The sequence below is a fragment of the Convolutriloba macropyga genome, chromosome 4, assembly GCF_964194025.1.
Source record: "Convolutriloba macropyga chromosome 4, txConMacr16.3, whole genome shotgun sequence".
NCBI lineage: Eukaryota > Metazoa > Xenacoelomorpha > Acoela > Convolutidae > Convolutriloba > Convolutriloba macropyga.
The window spans coordinates 70,007,970-70,033,897 of NC_134471.1; the positions used below are offsets into that span (position 1 = coordinate 70,007,970).

Below are 25,928 nucleotides of genomic sequence, written 5' to 3' on the forward strand. Positions count from 1 at the left end.
AAAGTCCTGACGTACAATTCAAAGAATTTTCGTTGACTAAACAGAAGAACTAGACCTAGAATGGACTAAGAGTGAATTGAGAAAACCATTTTTAAAAAATTCTGATAAAAAATAAGAAAAAAAAACAGAAAATCAATGTCAGAATGCCGCATGTGAACAAAAAAACCACTAACGAGAAATGAAAATTTAATTCACACAAAAAACTAGGCCTAGAATGAGCTGTGAATGGATTGGGAAAACCATTTAGAAAAAAATCCGATCCAAAAAATCGAAAAAACAGTAAAAATCAGAGTGAAATTGCCGCATGTGAACAAAAAACCACTACCGAGAAACCGAATTTTGTTCAAACACCATTTTCTCACTACTTTAAAATTAGAGCGAAAAAAATTCACGCCGCAAAACCACTCGCTTTTTTGCTCCATTTCCTGTTTCGGCGTGACCAAAATCACTACTCCAATTTGACCTCAAAAATCATGAAAATGTGTGAACAGATCTTAAAAAAAAAAAGAAAAGACAGCGCCCCAATACAATTCAAATTCTTTGAATTGTAAAAAAAAATAGGAGCGCTATAATAGCCGGCTGAGAAGATGAGGGCGGCTATTAATTATACATTTACCAAAAAGTAGAAAAAGTACAATCAGAACAGTTTGAGACAAAGAATTTAAATAGCAAGTACGAGTGTAATACTGCATAAAGTTTAAAGATTTTGAGCATGGTTTTAGAGGAAAAAATTTCGATGCCTCAAAATGAGTAGCATTGAAAATTCGAAACAAGTAGCATTATCTTACGTTGAATATAATGGCCGTAATGCAGCAAAAAGTGCTGATAAACATCTTCAAGTTGCTGCATAGTTTCCGCGTGTTTCAACTGGTTAATATCAAACTCCTCTAACGGTCGAATCTCCGCAATTCGAGAATAGTCTTCCGAATTCCTCGTTAAGTTTCCCAGATAATTCCTCATCTTCGTGAACAAGAGTGTCAGTTTCTCTTTCCTCGTCTGGAGCTGCAACCATCGTTCATCATGTTGCCAAATGGTCCACAGATCATAAACTTCATCCAGATCTGGCTCACAGAATTCCCTTCTGTACGTGTGAATAAATGGCACTTCATGCATCTGATCACGCAGGAGTTTGAGCACATCGCGGATTTTGCTGATGCAATCCGGGTTTTTAGGTTGGAGAACTTGTTGCAAGAATTCGCTGTGCAGGTTTGCTCTGTCTTGACCCTCAGATTCGAGCTGAAAAGATGAAACCACAAAATCACAGGAGGGGTTTTCATACCCAATACAAGATTTATTAATAAAATCACATTCTGTACAAACCCTTAGGTGTCTACTGATCATGTTTTACTATTTCGATCATTTTCGTAATCTGAACGAATAAAAACTTTCTCGGATTTGCCGTTTATTGAAAAAGGAACCAACGAAAATCAAAAATACCATAGATCTCATCCACAAGCAAAAATTTGATGATATTTAGTAAATTATAAACCTGTTCAATTGTGGGTCCGTTAAACGATGGTCGCTTAATAATCTGGTTACTGATAAACTCCTGACTCATGAATGCCTGTGTGTAAATCCACTTGGCTTCCTCCTCCGCCTCCTCATCGTTTTTGAAAGGTTCCACTACCGTCTTACGTAGCTGGAACCTCTCCGGTATGTCCAAGGATTTAATCTTCTCGTCCTCTGGCAGGTAGTGGCCTCTTTCCAGGTGTTTGGGGTCAAACTGGACCATTTTCTTTGTTGTGACACGCTTGCCACGCTCAGCTTTCGCTTTCTTCATTTTGGAGGTCATCGTTTCTCCCGTCTCGTCGTCTATAAAAAAAACATAAACAGCATAGTTCTAGTATAAAAGATGCTTGGATTTTAAAAGATGTAAAATCTTTATGATGAGATTACCCATTTTAATTAGAACATGAACAGCAACTTTTTTGTTTTTCTAAAATTCGAAAAACATAGCCTGCAGATTTCGGAACTAGCAGTGAAATAGATGTACGTGATGTAAATTACAGAGAGCAACAGAGTATTGAGTTGTTGGAGTCGCTGATGCAACATACAATACCGATTTAAAAAGCCAAACATTTCAAAATTTCTTGCCAAAAAATCCAATTTTGATTTTCGTTATTTAGGACTGTTTTGCGGTGATCTTTTTAAGTTAACTCACTTAGATAATGAATTACGTAATTTATCATCAGAAAATCTACCAAGGAACGAGGCTTACAACTCGCCGCCAATTAGTTCAAGAAATAACTTTACACACAAAAGCAACAAAAAAGCAATGAAATAGGGAAATAAAAAGATAAAAAATGCTCCGCGGCGTCAAAAATTGTTTTTAAAATCAGCCACAGATGTCAAAACAAATAACAGCCCGCAGATTTCCAGAAAATAGCCCCAGTTGACCCCAATGACCGACGTTGAATTCCAACAGTTGAGAAAAATTTTTAAAAAATCGACGCGACGGCCAATTTTTTTAAACTGTTCTAATTTGGTCCGTACTTTCATTAGATTTGATTAATATGGTGAATGCAGCCTCGGCAACAGGCTCATAAAAAACAATACCAATCAGTATTATACTCTGATACAATAATCCACTAATGGGGAGGTTGGGTTCGGAGGGCTGGCTGGACGGGGGTCCAAACTGACTAGCGGAGGTGGGTTTACGAGAGGAGTGTCGGGGGATGGGTGAGTTTGGGGTGACTGAGTGTGAATCTCTAATTAAGATTAAGAACCACACCATGAAAATGCTCTAAGAGAGCTGATCAGCTACTTAATGCCCTCCGGTCTTAGCATGTTCATCCTGTTTCTAAGAAAAAATCAAAAGGGTCAGACTAAAAATTGGTCAATCGAAAAATCGCATTTAAAAGACCACAGGACTAATATAATTGCTACAAATTTTGTTTGAGAACAAATAAAAATCATCAGCAACGAGCTGCAAAGATTAGAAAGATGCAAATTAGTCTCAATAGAAAGCCATTCAGACATATCAAGATACTCTTTAACATTCTAATTTTTGAGCTCCTAATTTTTGAACTTCCTAAAATTTTTGAGCAAAACATGTCGGATTCGCTAGAAAACTTTCAAGCTTCAAAAGACCTTAATAAAAATCATTAGAGGTTCCAGGAAAACATTCATTAACGAAATTAAGTGTTAGCACAACAACGAACTTCAAAAACGGGCAAAACTCAGAAAATCAGCGACCCAGTCGTTAAAAATGTTAGATGTGTTGAAACTATTAAACAACTTTAATTATAACTTTTGACACGAGCCATTAGTGGGACTTAAAATCGGACAAAAAACAGCAAAAGCGGGCAAAAATCACTAAGATTTAAAAAAAAACATAGCAGGACAAGTCCTGACGTACAATTCAAAGAATTTTCATTGACTAAAAAAAAAACTAGAACTAAAACGGACAAAGAATGGATTGGAAAACCATTTAGAAAAAAATCTGATCCAAAAAACCGAAAAAACAGAAAAAAAATCAAAGTGAAATTGCCGCATGTGAACAAAAAACCAATAGCGAGAAAGCAAATTTCTGTTCAAACACTGTTTTCTCACTCTACTTTAAATTTAGAGTAAAAAATTTCACGCCGCAAAACCACTCGCTTTTTCGCTCCACTTCCTGTTTCGGTGTGACCAAAATCACTACTCCAATTTGACTTCAAAAATTATGAAAATGTGTGAACAGATCTTTAAAAAAAGACAGCGCCCAATACAATTCAAATTCTTTGAATTGTAATAGTGTCAAAGTTACAGAAACCCATAACTGAACCTTTTGATGAACTCAAATATCAAAAGTATGCGCCGGTACAACAAATGTCACCTTTTGTAAACATTCCTGCCGAACAATCAAGATAAAAACAGGCCAAATAGGCGCCCGTAAAAAATTAAAACTAATTTCATTTCTCATCTTTAAAGACAGCGCACCAATGCAATTCATATTCTTTGACTTGAAAAAAGGAGAGCGCCTAAATAATAGCCTCTGAGGCCGACGGAGGCTAATAAACAAGATCACCCCAATATAGCTACGTTCAGCTTACAGCTTTAAAAAATAGCACAAATTCATCATTTCTTCTTTAGCTCTATCTCTTTCTACAGAGACAGCACACAAACATTTTACAAAAATTCAAAACGTCACAATATGGCGTATAAAATTCCAATCAAATAAAAAATGACCAACCGACTACAAACTCTGCATCGCTTTCCTCCATTTCCTCCTCGTATTCTTCATCGTAATCTTCGTCGTCTTCATCATCGTACCTGTTCAAAAACAAACCATCACAATTCAGGATACTTTTGAACTCAGCAAGTCACGGTCTCATCTTCCGCATAACATTCCCCATAGATCTACACAGGCAACATTCTTGATTACTGATATTAGACATAAAATCACACGTCGGCAAACTTTGACCAAGTATGAGAAGACTTCCTGTGATATCCAATCAACAAGAGCTGGATCAGTTCAATCACATACCAACGTGATTCGGATTACCATCACATTAGTATGTGATGGTAATAGAGAAATATCCGCTACGCACAAGGTTATTCAGATAGAAAGAGACTTACCCAGTTGCAAGCCTGTTTACATTGTTCAGATCTGCCAGGTCGAAATCAGCTCCGAACAACTCCTGAGCCTCAGCCAGATTCTCATCGTTCATCAAAGCACCCTTCTTTTTCTTTTTACCTTTTCGAGACATTGGTACCCCTAAACAAACGGTATAATTTCTATATTTTTCAAAAACAAACTGCGTTTTTCAAACTGCATTTGTGCAAACAAACTGCGCGTCCAATTTGCATACCAGCCGTAATATGTTGAATCTATAAATCAAAGGTAAAAATGGTCGATATAAGGAGTGCCAGAATTATTAACAAGAAAGACTTCATTTTAAAAACTCTTTTCAGTACCAGAAGATTAAAGTCTTCAAAAATCAAAATCCTAAAAAATCAAGCATGTGACCTGCATCGTCCACAACAAAATCATTGACGTCTGATTCCGCATCTGAATCCTCCTCATCCTCGTCATCCAGATCGGGCTGTTCTAGAGGCATCTCCGCAGCCTGTGCCTTCCTCTCAGCCTTCTTGGCCCTCTTCTCATCACTTGACTCTTCTCCCTCCGATTCCGATTGGAACAATTCACGCTCAATTTCCTGCAACATAGGAGTAGATATAATTGTAGGAGCACTAAAGCTAACTGATTGAGACATCTGCTATTTCTGTGCACAACAGTCAATCTACAATACCCAGACTTGCATTAACTAGGGAACGGAACACAAACTATATCCGATAGGCGTGGAATAAACATGCTAACCATCACCAGCGTACACTTTTTAGTAGAGTACCCGAAATAGATACGATTGACCAACTCAATCGTATTCAAATTTGACCGAAAAAAATTGGAAAATAACAACACTAAAGCAAAGATTTAGTTCCGGAGCAAAATAAATTCAAAAGATCATTACCTCCCCATATTTATAATTATTTAAAAATTTATGACTCTTCCTTCTTCAATTGATCAAGAACACCACAAAACATGGCCGGAAGATTGCCGGAAAATAGCCACCGTTGACGCGCTTGATACACATCGAGATTGAAACAAAGAGAAAAAGAAGAGACAAATTGACCGAACTGATCTTGTTTGGATTCTTCTGTTTTTTTTCAGGGTCAGAAAGTTCCAATTTGGCGTGCAGTTTCAGTTGGATTCTAAAACTATACTTAATTCAGCTTCTAAAATGAAAAATAAAAAACCCAATACCAATGTCAGCTAGCAAACACTAATGAACTTTGATAACCTAATTCTCAATGACTTGATGACCGTGCCTTATCGGTCTATCCCGTCTCTTTTGATTTTGATCTTTTGACTTTGGCAGTATTCAAATCCTTTCAGTTGAAACAGTGATTGAAGTAAGTCAGAAGTCAAACGTGAAAATCGTGACCTATGTAAAACGAGAAACGCGATTAAAAGCGAATTGAAAAAAGGAGATAACCCAAATAATAGCCGTTGAGAGGCTAACGGCGGCTGTTAAAAAGTCTTCACTAATTAAGTAAAAAAAAACAGAAGGATTAGCAACTAAACCAAAAAGCAATGTGAAACTTTGATTTGCTAAAAAAGTATGGAAATTAGAATTTTATTAAATACGAATGAAAAGCATTGAACATAGAAATCAAAAGTTCTATTATTATCAAAGATTATGACTATGAGCTCACTAAATACTTTTGTGATATAACACTTGAACAATTCCTCAGTTGATAGAATTATAATTCACTACAACCTATTGCATCTAAATTTTGTCTATAACAGGTACACATGTACGTGAACCAAAAAAAATTTTTTTGACAGCAACTGTTGGATAATTTTTTAATGAATACGAATTGTTTCTCTTTGCGCTCTCTGCATCAGACTAAGACACAAAAAAGAACAAAAAAATGGGTACATTTTGGAGGCAAAAGATAAAAGCTCGCTCGAATTCAAAGGACTTCATTAGAGGTTACAAGAGACCATCACTGAGAGATAAAATAAAAATGAATTCAATTTGTACGACTTTTTTGTTCAAGTTTAGTTGCAAAATGCAATCAGTTGGCTATAACAGCTGAAAAATAGAAATCTCAAAAAGTTGAGGTCGCAAAAGCCGCTCGAGAATTCAAAAACATTGTCACACAAATTTTGCATTAAAACATGACCGTCTACAATTATTGATTCAAACTTCGTTCAAGAGCATTTAGAAAAGTATGTTAAAGATGACAAAATCAGGAGATGACAAAACCAAAAACACTCCAAAACAGGAAACATTAACTTTGAACTCCATTTTATCTCTAACAGGTAAACATGTACGAGAAAAGAAAAGTTTTCTGACAAAGAACTGCTGAATACCTTTTAATGAATACGAATTGCTTCTCTTTGCGCTCTCTCCATCAGACAAGAAACAGAAAAGAACAAAAAATCGGGTAAATTTCGGAGGCAAAAATTAAAAGCTCACTTACAGATTTCAAATGACTTCATTAGAGGTTACAGGAGACCATTATTGACAGTTAAAAATGAAATGAAATTGTCAGAGTTTTCTGTTCACGTTTAGTTGCAAACTGCCATCAGTTGGCTATAGCAGCTGAAAAATAAGAATCTCTAAAACTTGAGGTCGCAAAAGCAAGTCGATAAATCAAAAACGGTTTCGCATAAATACTGCATCAAAACATGACCGTCTACAATGATTGATTCAGACTTCGTTCAACAGCAATTAGAAAGGTAAGTTAAAGCTGACAAGATCAGGAATTGACAAGAAATGAAAACACTCCAAAACAGGACACACTAACTTCCATTTCAGTTAACGTTATCAGTCATAAAGCATGTTAGCTTGAAGTTAGAGCAAACAAACTGACCGAAATTAAGCCGCACAAAAAGGTCAATAAGAATTGTTGTTTGTAAGAATAAGCGTTAAGACCACAAGAGAAACACTAAAACATACAGTAGAACAAATTTTAACAGTGTCAAAATCATGAAACCGACTGCCATGAAATCAAGCTACAAATTAATTTCCCCAATTCCTCATTTGCAACCGATGATATCTTGTCATTATTGAGATAAGGAAATAAGACAGTAATAAGTTCAACAAATTTTAGCAAAACTCAATAATTCACCGAAACTGCTGCACTCAAACCACTAACACCTTCAATTTAGACAGCTTTTTCCAGAGCTGAGACCTGTAAACAAGGAGACTCAGAGATAAGACAAATTGAATTATGAAAACTCGCGAAGCAAAAAATTTGAATCTGGAAACCAGTGCAGACCTGTCCTTAATGAGGTTAAATGATGAGACAACAAAAAGTACAATAAATACTCGCATAGCCAGAAAAACTACTAGCGAATATCTTTGTAATGATACTTTGTGAGACTAAAAATAGCGCCGAAAATCAAAAATTATATAATAATTTCCAACAAATAGTGTAAGAATCATAATATAGGCGCAATTACAACACATTTGTATAACATTAATAGCGCTCAATAGCGAAAAAAGTGTAATACGGTCTTAAAAAATAGCAGGAAGAATTCAGGAAACGATTTGAAGTAATTCAAAAAGTTAATTCAAAAATTAAAGAATTTAAAAAGTGCTACAACGGCTAAAAGCTAAACAGCAAAAAACTTTCTATCATTAGCTTCACATGCTCAAAAATGCTTCCAAACACATCATTACTAGTTTAAATAATTGAGAGAAAGACCTTTGACTAAAAAAATTGGAGTTAAAACTAAAAAACTGCTTTGAACAGAAATAAAAAATTAGCTCCCTTTGCGAAAATTTTTTTTACAACGACTTTTCTAGCTCTCTCGAAAAACGCTTTGAACAGAAAAAACTCTGTTCTCTGCTCTTCAATCCGTTCAGCCGTTTGACCTAAGTTTTCACAAGCGGCATTGACTTTTCCATCCTGTTTCAAATGCACTCCCAAAATTATCGATAAAAAACGCTCCACCAAGAAGGCTTACTAATGCAATCTAGATTCTTTTGATCGTAAAAAATAAGAGCGCAATAATGGCCGGCTGAGAAGATGAAGGAGGCTATCTAACACCAAACATTCTCTATCAGAGTTATGTTTTTGAGAAAGTGAGAAAATGCGTAAAATGAATACTGTCTGTTCGTTATAGTAGCTTTAAGGCCACAAAAATGCTTCATCATTATCTTCATCATACAAGCTCAGGCAAAACGAAAAACTTTCAACTTACATACTTATAAATTTACTTAAAAGTTTTCTTCAAATTCTAACTAAATCAATGTTTTCTCTAAACCTTCTAGTGAATTTGATTTCGTTGCTTTGCGAAAAATGCATTTGGTGAAATTTTTAGTGGCGATGAGCCTTCAGTGCCAATTCGGTTTGGTGCCCTCGACACATTTCTTCATTTTTATTTATCAATTTGTTAGTACATACCGAGCACAAATTCATCATAATTACTATTTCTCATCCCAGGCCAACTATCGATTGTTACAGGGAATGAATGTGGTGAAGTACTCAGTAATAGTCATTTCACAAAAGCATATCATGCATAAAGTAATTTCAAAAACCCAAAGAAAAATTGAACAAATCACCACAAATAATAGGGTACATCATAGCCAACCCCCGCATTTTTTACCCGTGACTATATTACAACTCACCAGTAACCGGTCATTCCCACACTTACCTTTATCAGCAAAATCTGCCACAAAAATGATAAAATAATTTTGAGCGGGCTATCTGGTTTCAGCCCAATTTAATAAGCCCAATATCTGACTGACAATTTATAATAGGCTTTGAAATTTACCAATGCAAGTCTGTCCACACGTGCTAATAGAAATTTTTTGATCACGGTTTCTTAGGGAAAACAAATCCGAATTAACAGACATAGCTGTTACGCACAGACATAACAGTTAGTAAGATACGAAATTCGAGTAATCGCAGTCTTAATACTGATCAATCAATTTGAATTGCCGTTTCAATTTGGGCAATCAAAAAATCACATCTTATTTTGATATAATTTGTCGGATTGGTTTAATTGAAATAGATTGAGTCAGTGACTTATATTATTATTAAACCAAATCTCTTCTTCAAACTTCTGTTAGTGGGCACCTGTTGTTTTAGTGTTCAGTGATGAGTTATCCATAGCCAGCATACCGATCGAGTACGAACCTTTTTAGCCTGGGGCAAGTCATCGTCCTGTGTCTGTTCCTCCTCGTCTGAGTCCAGCTTCACCCTTGTGAATTTTTTCCTCTTTAGCTTCACCCCCAAGTTCTCCTCCAGCAGATCCATGTCATCGTCGTCAATCTCGTCCTCGTCCGAATACGTCTGAAACATTTACAACCCTCAAAAAATTTTAAAGGAGTTCAGCTTTTTCGGCAGACAACATAGGCAGTATATTCGGCAGCATGGAACAATCTAACAATTATAATCTAACGAAATAAATATCTACGTTAATATTTTGAGAGTTATCGAAAACACCTTATTCATTTCAAGCATCCCGGAAAAATCTAATCAATTTCTGAAACTGATCTTCTTTGGGCTAAGGTCAGTCAAAACAATTGCCCAAGGGTGTAAACAAAATTTCAATCATGAATATTTTATAGTTGCCAAATTAAAGCTTAATCGAGTTTCCCCGAGTACACGGCTAATTGCGAAACCCAAATTCACGCCTTAAAAATACTTCCTAAGTTTGAGGCAATTGTCATTTCGTGGTTGGATCACCCAAACTCAATGGGAACACTTGGCCCATATAAGGTGGTCAAAATAACTCAATTAACATGCAAGCCAAGTTCACAAACCGTATGCGTAGTCTGAAATAAAAAAACGTCCCTTTTTCTCGAAAATCTGATATAACAAACAAAATTCTGAGCTAGACTGACTAAAATTTACTGTCAAAGACAAACTTTTTGTTAAATTTGCTTAGCTTTCCTTTTTTTTCCTTCACTTTAATGATATTGGTTCTTGCGATTAATCGTTATCCATATCTCACCTTTTTTGGTCGTTTCCGCTTCTTCTTCACACCCTCACCATCTTCATCGTCATCATTATCACTACCCTCTCCTCCCCCTCCTTGGCCCTCTCCCCCTTCCTCTACGTCATCAGCTATGAAGTCTCTCAGCTCAGGGTCAATTGCATTGTCATCCTCTTCCTCCTCTTCTTCGTCGCCTAAAAGGTCAGCAAATATAGTTGAAGAAACCACCTGCAGATTTTTAAATGCTAGATCCCTACAGTGCAAGATTTTCCTATATACAGCCCAGATCTAAAACGTGCAAGTTCGTGTTTCACACAAGGTTAAGTGAATCCTTGCAAATTATTTTGAAATTCTGACTTGCATCTGGAAACGCTGTGCGGTTATCGAGCAACTCCAGATTTCCTCGGTGACTTCACGCACCCTATACTTCATGATTAGTAAATGAAAACCAGAAAAATTTCGTTGCTTTAATGAAAAAAAGAAAGTCATATCCAGAGGCAGTGTTTCATGACAAATCCGAATGAAATGCAATCATAAAAGCTCATATCGTGAAAAACACAAAAAACTTTTTCTGATGACAGCAGCTTTGAGTAAAAAATTTTGTGTTTTAAAAGAACAAAAATCATCCCATGTCACAGCGCCCTGTTAAGATTTCCACAAAAGTTTAAAAAATCTGCTCATTTTGAGCAATTCTGGATCTGACACAGCAATCTTCCACCCGTTTGCACGACATACTAATTCAGATAATTTTCCCATTGGATCAAACAGAAGAACTGGGAAAATATTGCAGGGCAAGTTCTGAAATAATTATTAAAAAAAATTTTTGTTGAAAATTATTGAAAGGATTTTTGTCGATAAAACCAAAAAACTAGACCCTGAATTGAGTTGAACTACCTTGACAACCATTTGCTAAAAAATTCCGATTAAAAAACTCGCGAAAAAGAGTAAAAGAAGAAACAAAATTTCCGTATGTTAACAAACGGACAATAATTAGATCTCAAAGACTGAAATATAGTCAAATGATGTTTCCTCACTCCACTCCTCAGAATTGGATTTAAAAATTACGCCGCAAAACCACTCGCTGTTTCGTTCAATTTTCTGCTTTAGTGATCAAAATCGCCACTCCAGTTTCACTTCCAAAATCACGAAATTTTGTGCACAGATCCTTGAAACAAAGACAGTGCCCCAATACAATTTAAATTCATTCAATTGTAAAAAAAACATGCAAGAATTAAACTGCCCAAACATCCTACGCAACCAAAAATACAAAATTAAATAAAATACAACTTCCTTTATACGTTCAACTGCAGATGAAACACAAAGATATTACTTAAAAAGTCAAAAGATAGTGGACAGATTGCCAGAAAATAGGCGCGAAATACTGTTCAAACACCTATTTAAAGAAAAACACCAAGACCAAAAGCTTCTGGTTTCAAACTCAATTCTTATTTTCAAATGAAACTTCGAACACTATGGTCTTTCAAGCAATATAGTCTTATGATCATTTATTAAAACCTACTTTATGGAATTTCATTTCGAGTTTTGAATATCAAATTAGATTTAATAAGTGAGAGCGGAAATCACTTCATTGACTAAGGTAAATCATGTATTATCGCTCGAATGCAGTAAAAAAAACCCATTGACTCGGAAAAATAGCTCTCGAATGACAGGCGGCGCAATTTAATTCAGGGGCTGTAGCCTAGATAAACTTTTCTTTATGGGTTGCGAAAACATCAGCCGACGGTAGGATTCGAACCCCGACCTCTGTCCAATTCCGTCACCTCGACCGTGATATTAACCACTCGGCTTTCACAATCGGCTTTCTTAACCACTCGGCTTAAACCACAAACTTTATTTCTGATTAACAGCAATTGAAATCACTCAAAGTTGAGAAGCGCTTGAAAAGTCACTTGAGAATTCCAATATTATTCTAGAAGAGCGCAAAACGGTCAAGCAAAAAATTTGCATAAAAACACACGTTTACAATCATTGCTTCTAATTCGATAGCAATTAATTGAATCACGCATCCAAATTCAGCCATGATTTATGATCGTATGGCCCTAACCAGAGGGAAAAAAGTATTGAAGAAAAAACAGCAGACAAGTCCTGAACTATAATTAATAAAAATGAATTGGCCAAACAAGGCCTCAAAATGACTAGAAATGAATTTTGAAAACCAATCCCAAAAAACTTGAAAATCAAAACATACCAAATTAAAGTCGGGCGAATCGATCTCAAACGATCGGCGAGAGGTTGGCTTCGATAGTTGGTTGCATCAGGATGGGGGGGAGGGGTGAGCGGAGTGGGCGGGGCTTCAAGCAATGACGGTAGGGTTGGGAAGGCCGGACGAGAGGAAGGTCCAAACCACCAAGTGGAGGGTGAACGGGGAGTGAGTGGGGTGATGGGGGACTGTGGGCGAAAAGTTCAAAGGGTCAGAGAAAAATCGGTAAACCAAAAAAAAACATGAAAAACACCACAGGACTAATATAATTGCCGCAAAGTTTGCCTGAGAGCAATTAAACAGACAAACTCAAAATACAAGTCAACTTACCGTCACAAAACGTCACTCAAAAACCGGAAATATGCTAACAACATATTCCAATTCTACTTTCAAATTGGAGTTTAGATCACAAATAGCATTGCCAATGTTTCGCTGCTATTCAAAACAAAGATCTACAAAAAGAAGAAGCCTCTCTTCACGCATACTAAGCTGGACACTGTCAATACGCTTCTGAAGAGAAAATAATTCAACACAGTCGACAAAAATTTTTGTCATAATAAATGCCATTAAAAATCATAGCCGCAATAGATTCGTAGATCGGCAGTCTAAAAAGACCGTAAAAAAGACAGATCAAAAAATTTGTCTTTTCTGATCTGTTATATTTTGATTAAAAATATGTATAAGTTATTGCTGCCTCTATTAGCTGATCTCAAATAACCTTCATTTAGAGTGACACACACCCATTTGACCTTATCTCTTTGAATTAAAGTAAATAAAAGTCAATTTCAAAATGAGGAAGTCATTTTTGAGAGTGAGGTAAGTCAAGTGTGACCAAAAATTTAATCACGCGCATGAACAAAAAAACTCACTCCACTAAGAGCGAAAAATGACGTCAGACATGCAATTCAGTTGAAATCGCATGAACGAATGAACAAAAAGTGGCTGTGACGTCATATGGTCGTAACAAAAATCATGACGACGAAATAAAAAAACATAGCAGGACAAGTCCTGGCGTATAATTCAAAGAATTTTCATTGACTAAACAATAAACGACTTATAATGGACTATGAGTGAATTGGGAAAACCAGTTCTAAAAAAAATTAGATAAATTAGAAAACAAAAAATCGCTGTCAAAATGCCGCATGTGAACAAACCAACACAAGCGAGAAATGAAAATTTGGTTCACACAAAAAACTAGGCCTAGAATGAGCTATTAATGGATTGCAAAAACCATTTAGGAAAAACCCTATCCAAAAAAAATCGAAAAAACAGTAAAAATCAAAGTGAAATTGCCGCATGTGAACAAAAAACCACTAGCGAGAAAGCGAATTTTTGTTCAAACTCCATTTTCTCACTCTACTTTAAAATTAGAGCGAAAAAATTTCACGCCACTCGCTTTTTCGCCCCATTTCCTGTTTCGGCGTGACCAAAATCACTACTCCAATTTGACTTTAAAAATCATGAAAATGTGTGAACAGATCTTAAAAAAAAGACAGCGCCCCAATACAATTCAAATTCTTTGAATTGTAACAAAAACAAGAGAAGGCCAATAATATCACCAGCTATCGCTGTGCGGCTATTAATAACTAATTTTTGTCATAATAAATGCAAGAAAAATTAAGCATGTTGTAATATACCTTTGTCGGGTTACATTATTATGTTAAATTTGTTGAAGTAATGTTTCTCGCTAATTTAATTTACTACTTAGTAGCTTAGCTTTTGTCGCTTAAATTATTCATTTCGCATAACTAATTGTTCAGGGCCTGAGCGGTTTCAATGTTGCTTCGGAGCAGGGCCGACAGCTATAAGTTTTGTCACTAGAGAAAAAGATTCCAATCTAAGACTGAATTACTTGTCTACTGATTTTCAACTTGACAATCTTGGTTGTGTCCCTTAGATTATTACTTTTTAAGACCTGAGGGCCGTATTTACATTTGAGTAATCACTTATACAAATACATCAAGATTAACTCAAGATGAATGGAACTTCTGGCGCGTGCTGGCACGTGCCGGGCAAATAAGATGAACATAGTAAAGTCTACATTGTAAATATAAATACAGGCTAGCATTGTCACAAATTCCTCTATTATGGGTAAATCAAATAACAAAAGATAGTTAAATGGTTTTTGAGACAAATATACTTGAAAGTTTACAGGATGTTAATAAAGTAAATATACATTTTCTCATCTTAATAAGGCAGAAAAATGAAGTCTATATATGGCCTTGAGATTATAGCAAATATAGCACAAAATAAGGCAATCAGTAAAATTGGGGAAAAGATATATCGATTACTATATAAAACGTACTTTAGGACGTTACACTACCCACGTTAAATGAAAAATTTAGATATAAATTTTTTGATAGAATACACAGACAAAAATGTTAATAAGGAGCCACCCTTAAGTTTGTCGCGTTTTCGTCAGTTTCCATACAGTCATTATTAAGTTGTTGAAGAAATTCGGGATTCAGTCGATTAGAGCGCATAGAAATTGTCGATTTTGATCGTCTAATGGGCAAATTGGGCTTTTGTGTAGTTGCAGAGATATCAACTTTGCGATCCGTCATTGTTTTAAGAACGCATATTTCATTGTCAAGGTATTGAATTTCTTCCTCGATTTTCAGTAGACGTGCATCTATATTGTTATCTGTTTGTTTCTCCAACAATAGTCATCAAATTTTTCATTTTATGGTCAAGGGACTGTATCTTTGTCAACTCACTGTTTGCAACCGAAACTACTGGTTTAAGAGGGATTTATCCATCGGAGAATTTCATAAAATTGGGGGTTATTCGTTGGAAAAATTTGATCTTATGATACAGATACATTACTAGAATGTGAAGGAGAAGATTTCCAATGAAGACTGTAATAGTCAGAGTAAGGGAAAGCTTTATTGGAACATAAGATTTTAACTTGTCGACCAGGGACGGCTTCAGGAGTTGCATTTTGTGGACAAAAGGGGCTGCTATTTTGTCTAAAGCGGCTTGTTTAAGAGAGTCAGTTGTGCTGATCATTTCTACTCTCAATTGTTGAAACAATTCAATGTTAGCATCTGTTTTCGACGTAAAGTAAGGAAGTTTCTCAATTTCCGGTAACGATGAAATGAGGTGTTGAAGAGGGTCAGCAAGTTTAACATCGATTCGAGTGGCTGGAATTGTTTGGCAACTCGAGAGGTCCGGTCGGATTTTGATGTGTTTGCTGATCAATTGGATTCCGTATTGGAGAGTTATTATGCAGAGTTGACATCCCTCCTTCTCTTCACTAGTTGGCAGCGAGGCATCGTTCAAATTGTATTCTCTCCACGTAAATGGTTTTGCGCTCATGATTAGCCAAATCCCGTAACCGAGATTTCTGGCGGTTTCAGGCGTTGGGAGCACTACCTTTTCTGTTTGGCATACAGAAAGTGCAACAACTGTCGCGTGAAAATAGATTGTTGCTAAGCAAGACGATTGTGCTAGATGAGTCTCCATAGTTTCGTGACATATACGATAAGTTGAAGATCCTAGACAGTTATCGAGCTGTTGTTGGGTCAATGTAGTCGTCTCCATGGAATCCTGCAAAATTGCCTAGTATGGACCTTCGATGATCCACTGAAGGGCTTCTTTAGGATCCTGTTGGGGCATTGGGATGACGTGGGCACTATAGACGTGAAATGAAGTTTGGCGGGATGCTAAAGGAATTGCTAGAGTCAAAAGTAATCCTTGTTCAACGGTGGCAATTTCGTAAACAAGTTTGGCATCATAATATGACACGAGATCATTCATGGGTATTGCCAGTGACAAACGATCTGTTGAATGTTTCTGGCTATCATGAACTGAATCTAAGACAGCTAATAATGATTCGCGGCGAACTAAAGACATTGGTAATCGTTTATCTAACAGAATGGGTATGGAATTTAGCAAGTTTATACCATAGGCATATAAAGCTGAGCGATAGCTTTTGATGTCGGCGTATAAAATTGATAACAGTGAAGCTACAGTATCGAAGTTGAAATTTAATTGCTGATTTGAGAAGAGCATTTGTGTACAATCTCGTAATAAATGGAAATTTTTCTCGAAAATGTCGAATTGATCTTGTACTACTTTCCAGTTTTCATTTTGATTATCTTGCATTTCCTGTTGGATTTCCGAAACATTAGCAATTTCATTAGAGATAAGAAAGAATTTTTCGTTGCTCGCTGACTCAACTTCGAGTACATAATCAGTAAGAACTGATGCGTAATCGTTAAGTCGTGCAATGTTTTCTGCATATTTGCGTCCGTAATTTTGGCATTTTCCGAACAATCCAGTTATTCCGAATCCGTCTGAACTTGCCATTGAGACTCCGGGGGATCAAAAGAGTGCTATTCCAGCAACTGCGGCGGCTGCTGCTACTGGTGCTGCACGTTTTTGTCTGCTTCTTTGACCATTTTCTTCTTCAGGGCTTAAAAATTTCGCGGTAACGTTGCGCATATGTTTCACTTCGTTTTCTGCTGATTTTGTCTCATTTGTGATTTTTGAGAGCATCCAATCCAAGTTGAAAGGTTTATTAGATGAGTTAAATGGCTCTGAGAAGTTAACTGGGCACAAAATTGACGGTTGTGTCCAAATAGTTGCTAGTTTTTCGAGCATATCTCCGATTTGTTGTTTCATCACAAAATCATATTGCGGGAAAGGAAATAGGAATTCGACGTTAACGAACTTTTCCGCGAGTAGAATCTGTGACTCTTTGTGAAAAAGAATTCCTTTAGTAAGTGCTTCATATTTAGTTTGGGTCTCTGTATTAATAATTTCAGAAACTAAGAAGAAAAGAGAAAGAAATGAACAAATTAGTGTTTTCATCGTCAGAAAAGTAAAGTGTACATTAAGTCGAAATTCAAACCAAGTGATGTTCAATAGAGACCCGCTGTGTTGTTCTACTAATATTTGTCTCAATTGTTATCATTGCCAAACAGAGTTGATGTTCATTTTATGGTAAATAATTGTTCTAGCATTTTATATACAGATTTCCAATTATGGTAATGTTGATGTCTGATTTGTAAATAAACATAGTTTCTCCCAGCTGCACGGGTCGAGGCAGCGCTCAATCTGAGCCAGGGGGGCAAATAATTAGGTTCTTACGGCACCATTTCCCAGCAACACGGGTCGAGGTTGCGCCACTTGCGGCTAATAATGCTAAGCAAGTAGAGCTAAGTGTTTTCGAGTTTTTCAGATTGCGATCATGTGTTTCAACATTACCGTGTTAAATTCTGTCTTAACATGCTGTCCGAATGGTACTTTTTATGGAAAGTTGGGTGTTTGGACCAAAGCTGTGATCCCTCAATGTAAATCTTAGGAAGAGGTTATTGAACAAGGTTCAGAAGTGGCAGTGCTCCTAATTGGTTTGATGTTTCTACTGATTTCAATTCATATCAGCATATTAAGTGCTCTGAAGTACAGCGGGCGTTTTGGGGGATTATTTAACAGATTTGCCAATATGGTTTTCGATTGGAGAAACTATCTCCCTCGGTTTATTTGAAGATATCAAATCAAGTCATTGAGTTATTCAAGTGTAGAGTTCCAAGAGTTCTAGCAGCAGTTTCCTAGAATGACTGATATGTTGCATAATTTGCTTGAGGTTAGGACTCTTTTTAAACTATGTGTAAGGATGTCAGCATGTATTTGTTTTGCCATTTAACAGTTGAAGGCATTTAAATGTTGTGCATTAGAGGTCAGTCGCTTTGAGCAGTTAATTTTGCATGGCAGTTAATAGCATAGCATGACTTTTACGTGTTAAGAAAGCGCTTCTCTAGCGTGTGTATAGAGTCATTGTTCAGTGAACAAGTGTTTTCTTGTGGCTGTACGGAAACTTGTTACTCAATTTTGGCTTATTTAGTTTATCATTGCACGTTAACCACAGTGAGTTCTGGATTTCTCATTTTCTTTATAAAGTTGTTAATTTCAGATAAAGATGGATGATTTTTCTCAGAAATGCATTAATTTGGTGAAGATGGGGCGGAACAATGATTTTGAAAAGTTTGGCATCAGACGTTTACCTTGTAGGAATGACTGGGAAATAGACGATAACGACAAATTTCCAACTGAGGCATTTTATTCACGTGGTTCGAGCGCAGAGAGCATTATGCATGGAATCGTGAGCTGATGGTCAAGTGGAATGGTGGGCTGATAAACAATCCCGAAACCTTTATTCTTGAGGAGGAAGGGGTAATTAGTGCTCGGAATTCTGGCGTGGATTACGGTTACGGCGATGCACAGACAATCTCCTTTGATCTACCCCGTCAAAACTTAACTTCGAAGAACATCCCGCTGTTAAAGTAATGCGTGCTGCCAGAATTGCTACGAGAGGCGCATGGCGTACTCTGGGCCATATAGAATGGGGGAGGGGTGGGGAGTCAGTTGCAAAGCTCATCTCTGGGTCAAAATAATGGATTATAGCGACGAATGTTGATGCTGGTGAAGCTTTATTCGATCTGACTTCTTTTGACCTTTTATACGACTTTCTCACTAAAGGGACTGATCGTCGAGGAACGGAGAGATCTAGAATCGAAAACCATCTCCATTTTCATGTCGCTGAACCTCTAGACTTAATAGTACAACCCAGTTTTGCCGTGCATGCTGTTATTACGGAGCCCACTTTTAGTCGGGGTAAACCTGTTTGGGCGGTAGTTACCGGCTATGAAGCTTTAGCTAAGAAGGATATCACAACAATTCGGGGTCGCCGTGTGATAAAAGATTTTTGTTTGGATGTAAGGAAAGGTCAAATTGTGCAGGAAATGCGATTATATTCTGAATTGGAACTTCTGCGTCGTCTGAAAATAAATGATTACCGAAACTCTATCAAGGGCTCACCCGAAGGTGGGGAGCTTCCGTCCTTCATAGCTGAAAGTAACGTCACAACTCACATAAAAATTCTCCTTCGCGGTGGGTATCCATTAAAGCAAAGTTTAGGTGAGATAAAACCGAGATTTGTGAAGAAGCCAAATTTTCGTTCCAAAGAAGTAGCTGTAAATAATTATGTTACAAAGTATACAGAGCTGAGTGCTGACGAGAGAAGGGATTGGCCAAAGTGTATTCTGGAGCTATTGGAGGAGAAGTTGTTGTATTAAAAGTCACTGCATCCTATAGGTTGGTGAGACATTGAATTTATCATTTTTCGTTTTAAAAATATTTATGCAAACGGTATTTGCATAGAGGTTTATCGCGTATCTACCCGAGTCTAGTGCAATTGTACATTTGAAATTGGTTAATAGACAGTCGACGGCAATTGTAGCAGCGCGTAGATCGCGCTGTTTCTATCAGAAACGCAATTTGTTTGGCAGTTAACAAGTTTCACAAAATTAAGCCGTTTTTTGCGGTCTGACGGCCGCTAGTAAATCATCGATAATTCGACTTTTAGTTCGAAATTGGGAAATCCCGCGCGCAGGAGTCTAAGTTATAACCAGGTGCGTCTATTTGTCTATAAAACAAGTGGTTACAAGTGTTCTTTGTTTCGGGGGGCGGGTTTAAAGTTTTGGCGAAATTTTGACGGATTGAATTTTTGGCCATTCAGACGGTATAAAATTATGAAAAACTCTTGAATCACGTCGTTTTTTGGTCTGATTCATTAGTACGGACGCCAATCTCAATGGTGGTATAGTTAGTTTCTGTCAAAATACTTTTTTCTTTGAACTATGAGTGTTTTTGTTGATTTTTGAGCCGTTTTTCAGGGGTCGGATTTCCTCGAATTCAGGTCTCCAGTACTTTTAGCCAAATGGCCTCAGACTCGTTCCTGGGGCACCTGGACCCTGGTTTGTATCCCTGGGGGTCCAGAAAAATGTTTCCGGGCGTCTGAAGGCCTTTTTTGGTGCTCTAACTTAGCCATTATTGGAGGGTAACCAATGTGGTATCAATTTTGGATCGTTTTCTGGAAAGAAGTTCAATTTTCTCCAATATTACATAAACTAGCCTCATTTTCGGTTCCTCAGCGTCATTGGCAACATATGTAGAGGCGAAGGATGTACTTTGTGTCATCTAAAGTTGATTTTTGCTAGGTACATTGGAGATAAACCAATTGCACCTTCTACATTTTTCTGTTGTTTTCGAACTTTTGGCGCTGTTTTTAGGCGCTTTAAGACATAATAATGCGCGTCAAATGGTTAACTGGCCACATTATCAGCACATTATCAGTTAGTGGCCGTGTTATAGTTGTATAGGTGAATTTTTACTGGGACATCCAAAAATACTTCAATAATCTGTCGTAAAACACTGTTTTCTGAAAGTTGATCAAGACCACATCCGAATTTTGGTAAATTTATTGAGCGTATGTTGTGCTTTAATATAACAAATCGTAGTGTGTGAAGAGCAACTGAGAGGTTATAATAAGTAGGTTTATCATAGTAGTTCTCTTTCGTGACCAGATTGAAGATATATCGATTTAAATTCGTGTCATAAAATGAGATAACGGAACCTATTGGTGGTTTTTGCGCAAATTCTTGACTTTGCAGCATTTCGGGGTAGTAATTGACAATTTGCCAAGCGAGGCCTTTACTCATCTTCATATCGCTTGATATGCAATGTGCAAAAGAGCGTCTGGAGTTGAGAATATCACCTCTATGATGGAAGAAATTGGCTCTTGTTTTTCCGATTTCAATTACATTTATGTTTGAAATAGTTTGTTTGCTCTTTGAATCGCTTCGGGTTACCCTTCTGTTATCGTCTGTTGAACCTCTTTGATATCTCTCAAGGCTAGATCGGACTTGGTCTAGTTTCGTTTCTCTAGTTGGAGTTTGGTTCCTTCTTGATCTGCGCGATGATTCTGCAATTTTTTGGTGTTTTTGTTCTTTTGTTAAGATAGATGGCTGTGTGGGAGATTCGGGCAATCGTGGCGTTTGTGAACGTGAACCGTAGCGTGCTACAGGTTCCCAAGATTCAAATTTTCTGACTCCTCGCATTTTTGCAAAGTTGACTCTGTTTTGATTGCTTCGAGTGCTTGTTGTCTGTTGCTGTCACTGTTGTTGTTCTGTATCTGCTTCGTCGTTTACCCTAAATCTCTCCTTCTCAGCGGCTCCAAGGGGCTGTCAGGATACTGAAATTCTTTGGGTGTTGCAATACTCTCGGGGCTATCTGAAAAGCTGGCTCGGGGTGAATTTTCTTGCGAATTTCTTGGCGAATTCAGTGGTGAAGGTGTTCTGATTTCCGCTGGCGGTATTACGGGTATTGGCGGTATTACCGGCACTATCGGAGGTACTGGTGCTACCACTGGCATTGCAGGGGCTCCATTTAGAGGAACAGTCACGCGGAGGCGTATTTGCGAAGGTTGAACTGTTGCAGTCTTTGAAAATGCGGTACTTTGCTCCTCTTCTAATAAATTTGGGATATACTCATCAAATAATTCTGGCTCATTTCGAGTTGTTCTTCTCGAAGGATCCGCTTCAAACTTTGCAGGATCAGTTTCCTGTATGTCTTCTGGCGGCTCTGTCAGTTTGATAGGTCTTAGTCTGATCCGATGAACACATTGAGTGTAATTTGTTCCTGTTTTTCTAATAATGTAATTTGAATTTGTTAAAACTTTCTCGACTCTATAGAGTGGTAACCATGTTTGAACTGCTTTCTGAGTAAAATCGTTTTGCTTTGTTAAACGAGGGTTTAGTAGTAGACAATGTGAATACAATTTGAGTGGCTGTGCTTCAGCTTTTTGATCATAGTAACTTCTGTATCGCTGGTAAGAACCTAAAAGTCTCGGTTTGTTTTCACCAAATTTTTGAAGCATTGCGTCTTGTAGCTGCGAAACGTAATCTGAATTGAATTCAACTGCTTGCATTGCTCGTGTAGAAAAACGGAGATCAAGGGGTTTAACAGTTTCACTTCCATGAAATAGAGTTGTTGGACAACAATTAATTGAAGAATGATACGATGTATTGTGTATAAAGGTTGCAAGCGGTACATACTTGGGCCAATCATTCCATTGTTCATTGGAATTGAGTTTTAGGATCCGTTTAAGTGCTGCGTGTGAGCGTTCCACTACTCCAATTGTCTGTGGGTGTTTCAGCGTAGCATGTTTGAGTTTAACTTCGAGTAACTTCGTTAATTCAGCCATGAGCTTTGAGGTGAAATTTGTTCCTAAATCACTCAGTATTGTACTAGGTAAGTAGCTATGCTGCAAGAAAATCTTCACAAGCTCTCTGGCAACTGTGTCGGCACTACCATTTGTAAGTGGTACTGCAAACAAGTACTTCGTAAACATGTCAATTCCACTAAGAACAAATTTGTAAATTGGGCCTTTTTGTTCAACTAAGTCGATTTGCATCATTTCTCCGGGAAATGACTGTAGTGAAGATACAGGCTGTAATGGTGGTTGCAGTTGCTTGTTCGTTGTTTGCTTGAGCTGTAGGCATGTTATGCAATTTTTATTGAAATCGATGAAATGTTCAGTAAAACCAGGATAGTAAAATCGTTTTGCTTTGTTAAACGAGGGTTTAGTAGTAGACAATGTGAATACAATTTGAGTGGCTGTGCTTCAGCTTTTTGATCATAGTAACTTCTGTATCGCTGGTAAGAATCTAAAAGTCTCGGTTTGTTTTCACCAAATTTTTGAAGCATTGCGTCTTGTAGCTGCGAAACGTAATCTGAATTGAATTCAACTGCTTGCATTGCTCGTGTAGAAAAACGGAGATCAAGGGGTTTAACAGTTTCACTTCCATGAAATAGAGTTGTCGGACAACAATTAATTGAAGAATGATACGATGTATTGTGTATAAAGGTTGCAAGCGGTACATACTTGGGCCAATCATTCCATTGTTCATTGGAATTGAGTTTTAGGATCCGTTTAAGTGCTGCGTGTGAGCGTTCCACTACTCCAATTGTCTGCGGGTGTTTCAGCGTAGCATGTTTGAGTTTAACTTCGAGTAACTTCGTTAATTCAGCCATGAGCTTTGAGGTGAAATTTGTTCCTAAATCACTCAGTATTGTACTAGGTAAGTAGCTATGCTGCAAGAAAATCTTCACAAGCTCTCTGGCAACTGTGTCGGCACTACAATTTGTCAGTGGTACTGCAAACAAGTACTTCGTAAACATGTCAATTCCACTAAGAACAAATTTGTAAATTGGGCCTTTTTGTTCAACTAAGTCGATTTGCATCATTTCTCCGGGAAATGACTGTAGTGAAGATACAGGCTGTAATGGTGGTTGCAGTTGCTTGTTCGTTGTTTGCTTGAGCTGTAGGCATGTTATGCAATTTTTATTGAAATCGATGAAATGTTCAGTAAAACCAGGATAGTAAAATCGTTTTGCTTTGTTAAACGAGGGTTTAGTAGTAGACAATGTGAATACAATTTGAGTGGCTGTGCTTCAGCTTTTTGATCATAGTAACTTCTGTATCGCTGGTAAGAATCTAAAAGTCTCGGTTTGTTTTCACCAAATTTTTGAAGCATTGCGTCTTGTAGCTGCGAAACGTAATCTGAATTGAATTCAACTGCTTGCATTGCTCGTGTAGAAAAACGGAGATCAAGGGGTTTAACAGTTTCACTTCCATGAAATAGAGTTGTCGGACAACAATTAATTGAAGAATGATACGATGTATTGTGTATAAAGGTTGCAAGCGGTACATACTTGTGCCAATCATTCCATTGTTCATTGGAATTGAGTTTTAGGATCCGTTTAAGTGCTGCGTGTGAGCGTTCCACTACTCCAATTGTCTGTGGGTGTTTCAGCGTAGCATGTTTGAGTTTAACTTCGAGTAACTTCGTTAATTCAGCCATGAGCTTTGAGGTGAAATTTGTTCCTAAATCACTCAGTATTGTACTAGGTAAGTAGCTATGCTGGAAGAAAATCTTCACAAGCTCTCTGGCAACTGTGTCGGCACTACCATTTGTCAGTGGTACTGCAAACAAGTACTTCGAAAACACGTCAATTCCACTAAGAGAAAATTTGTAAATTGGGCCTTTTTGTTCAACTAAGTCGATTTGCATCATTTCTCCGGGAAATGACTGTAGTGAAGATACAGGCTTTAATGGTGGTTGCAGTTGCTTGTTCGTTGTTTGCTTGAGCTGTAGGCATGTTATGCAATTTTTAATGAAATCGATGAAATGTTCAGTAAAACCAGGATAGTAAAATCGTTTTCGGAATTCTTGAATTGTGCGAAGTATTCCCAAATGTCCTCCTGTTGGTGAGTTGTGTAGTCTATAGATTACTTCTTTCCAGAGATGCTTTGCTAGACAGTACCGCTTGAAAATTATTTCGCCTGTGTCATCCAAGAATTGTCTGTATAATGTATTGTTTTCAATTTCCAAACGGTCAAACTGTTTCACGTATTTCTTCAATCGTCGGGATGCATACTTCAAGTTGGTGCTTAAGCCGTTTCGTTTCCACTCAATTGCCTGCATGATCTCCCCGTCTTTTGTCTGCTCACTTGCCAAATCTAATATTTCTTCTATCCGACAAGTCGTTCAAAAGATCAGCTTGGTTCGCATATTGTATTGCGTTAACTTCCGCACGCTTCAACTTAAAGATACTATTTATTTCATCTCCATTCTCTCGTTTTCGTTCAATATACGCGTTGTAAAGTCCGAGTTCCTGTAGTTGTGAGATGATGGTAACTTCTTCTATCTCTGATTCAGGGACAGTGTTCAGTTGGTCGATATTCGAAATGGAAACATCAGGTGATTTCGCTTCAGATTCAACATATATTTCACGGACTGGTACTTTGTCTGTTAGTTTAAGGGACAAGCTGGCTCCTTTATCCGTCTGTACGCGTGAGAGAAAATCTGCTGCATAGTTAGCTTTGCAAGGAATATGGGCAATAATTATGTTAAACGAAAGAACTCGGTCCAGAAAGTTCCATAGTGATGGAGGAATGGCTTTTGAATGAAAGAAATTCGTTAAACTTCGATTATCCGTGAGTACAATTACTGGATGGCTGGATGCCCAGATATAGTGGGAAAACTGGTCTAATGCAAAGTAAAGTGCTAAAAATTCTTTGTAATAAGTCGAGAACTTCAGCTGTGCTGTTGTGCAGAGTTGTGATCCAAAAGATACGGGAGCATAAACTTTTTCCTTTGACTGTTTTCCTGTCACGTAGTCTTCAACCATAAGCACAAATCCGGATCCGTAGTAGCTTGCGTCACAGAGAAGGACATATTGTAGGCCAGGTTTAGGCAATCTGAGCGTCATCTCTGTTGCTTCAAGTAAATCCTTTTTCACAGTTTCTAATGCAATGCAATGTGTTTCTTTCGCTTCAAAATCGGCTCCTTTACGTAACAATTGATAAAACGGTATAAGCTTCTCGCCTAAATTGGGGATGAAATTTCTGAATAACTG

The 25,928-nt window shown here is 37.3% G+C and overlaps 1 protein-coding gene across 2 annotated transcripts in view; it reads right to left on the reverse strand.

Moving 5' to 3' along the window:
* The window catches only part of LOC142337864 (transcription elongation factor SPT6-like), a 61,918-nt gene that overhangs the window by 19,614 nt on the left and 16,376 nt on the right, over nucleotides 1-25,928 (reverse strand). The window contains exons 3-10 of one of the 2 annotated variants that reach the window (XM_075387462.1): nucleotides 10,460-10,635; nucleotides 9,640-9,795; nucleotides 9,155-9,169; nucleotides 4,952-5,141; nucleotides 4,561-4,699; nucleotides 4,175-4,254; nucleotides 1,490-1,812; nucleotides 789-1,236 (exon numbers count right to left, since the gene is read on the reverse strand). In XM_075387462.1, coding sequence (XP_075243577.1) covers nucleotides 789-1,236; nucleotides 1,490-1,812; nucleotides 4,175-4,254; nucleotides 4,561-4,699; nucleotides 4,952-5,141; nucleotides 9,155-9,169; nucleotides 9,640-9,795; nucleotides 10,460-10,635 — 1,527 coding nt within the window. Of the gene's footprint in view, nucleotides 1-788; nucleotides 1,237-1,489; nucleotides 1,813-4,174; nucleotides 4,255-4,560; nucleotides 4,700-4,951; nucleotides 5,142-9,154; nucleotides 9,170-9,639; nucleotides 9,796-10,268; nucleotides 10,277-10,459; nucleotides 10,636-25,928 lie in introns of those variants that run through there. The other variant, XM_075387463.1, reaches the window with a different exon arrangement.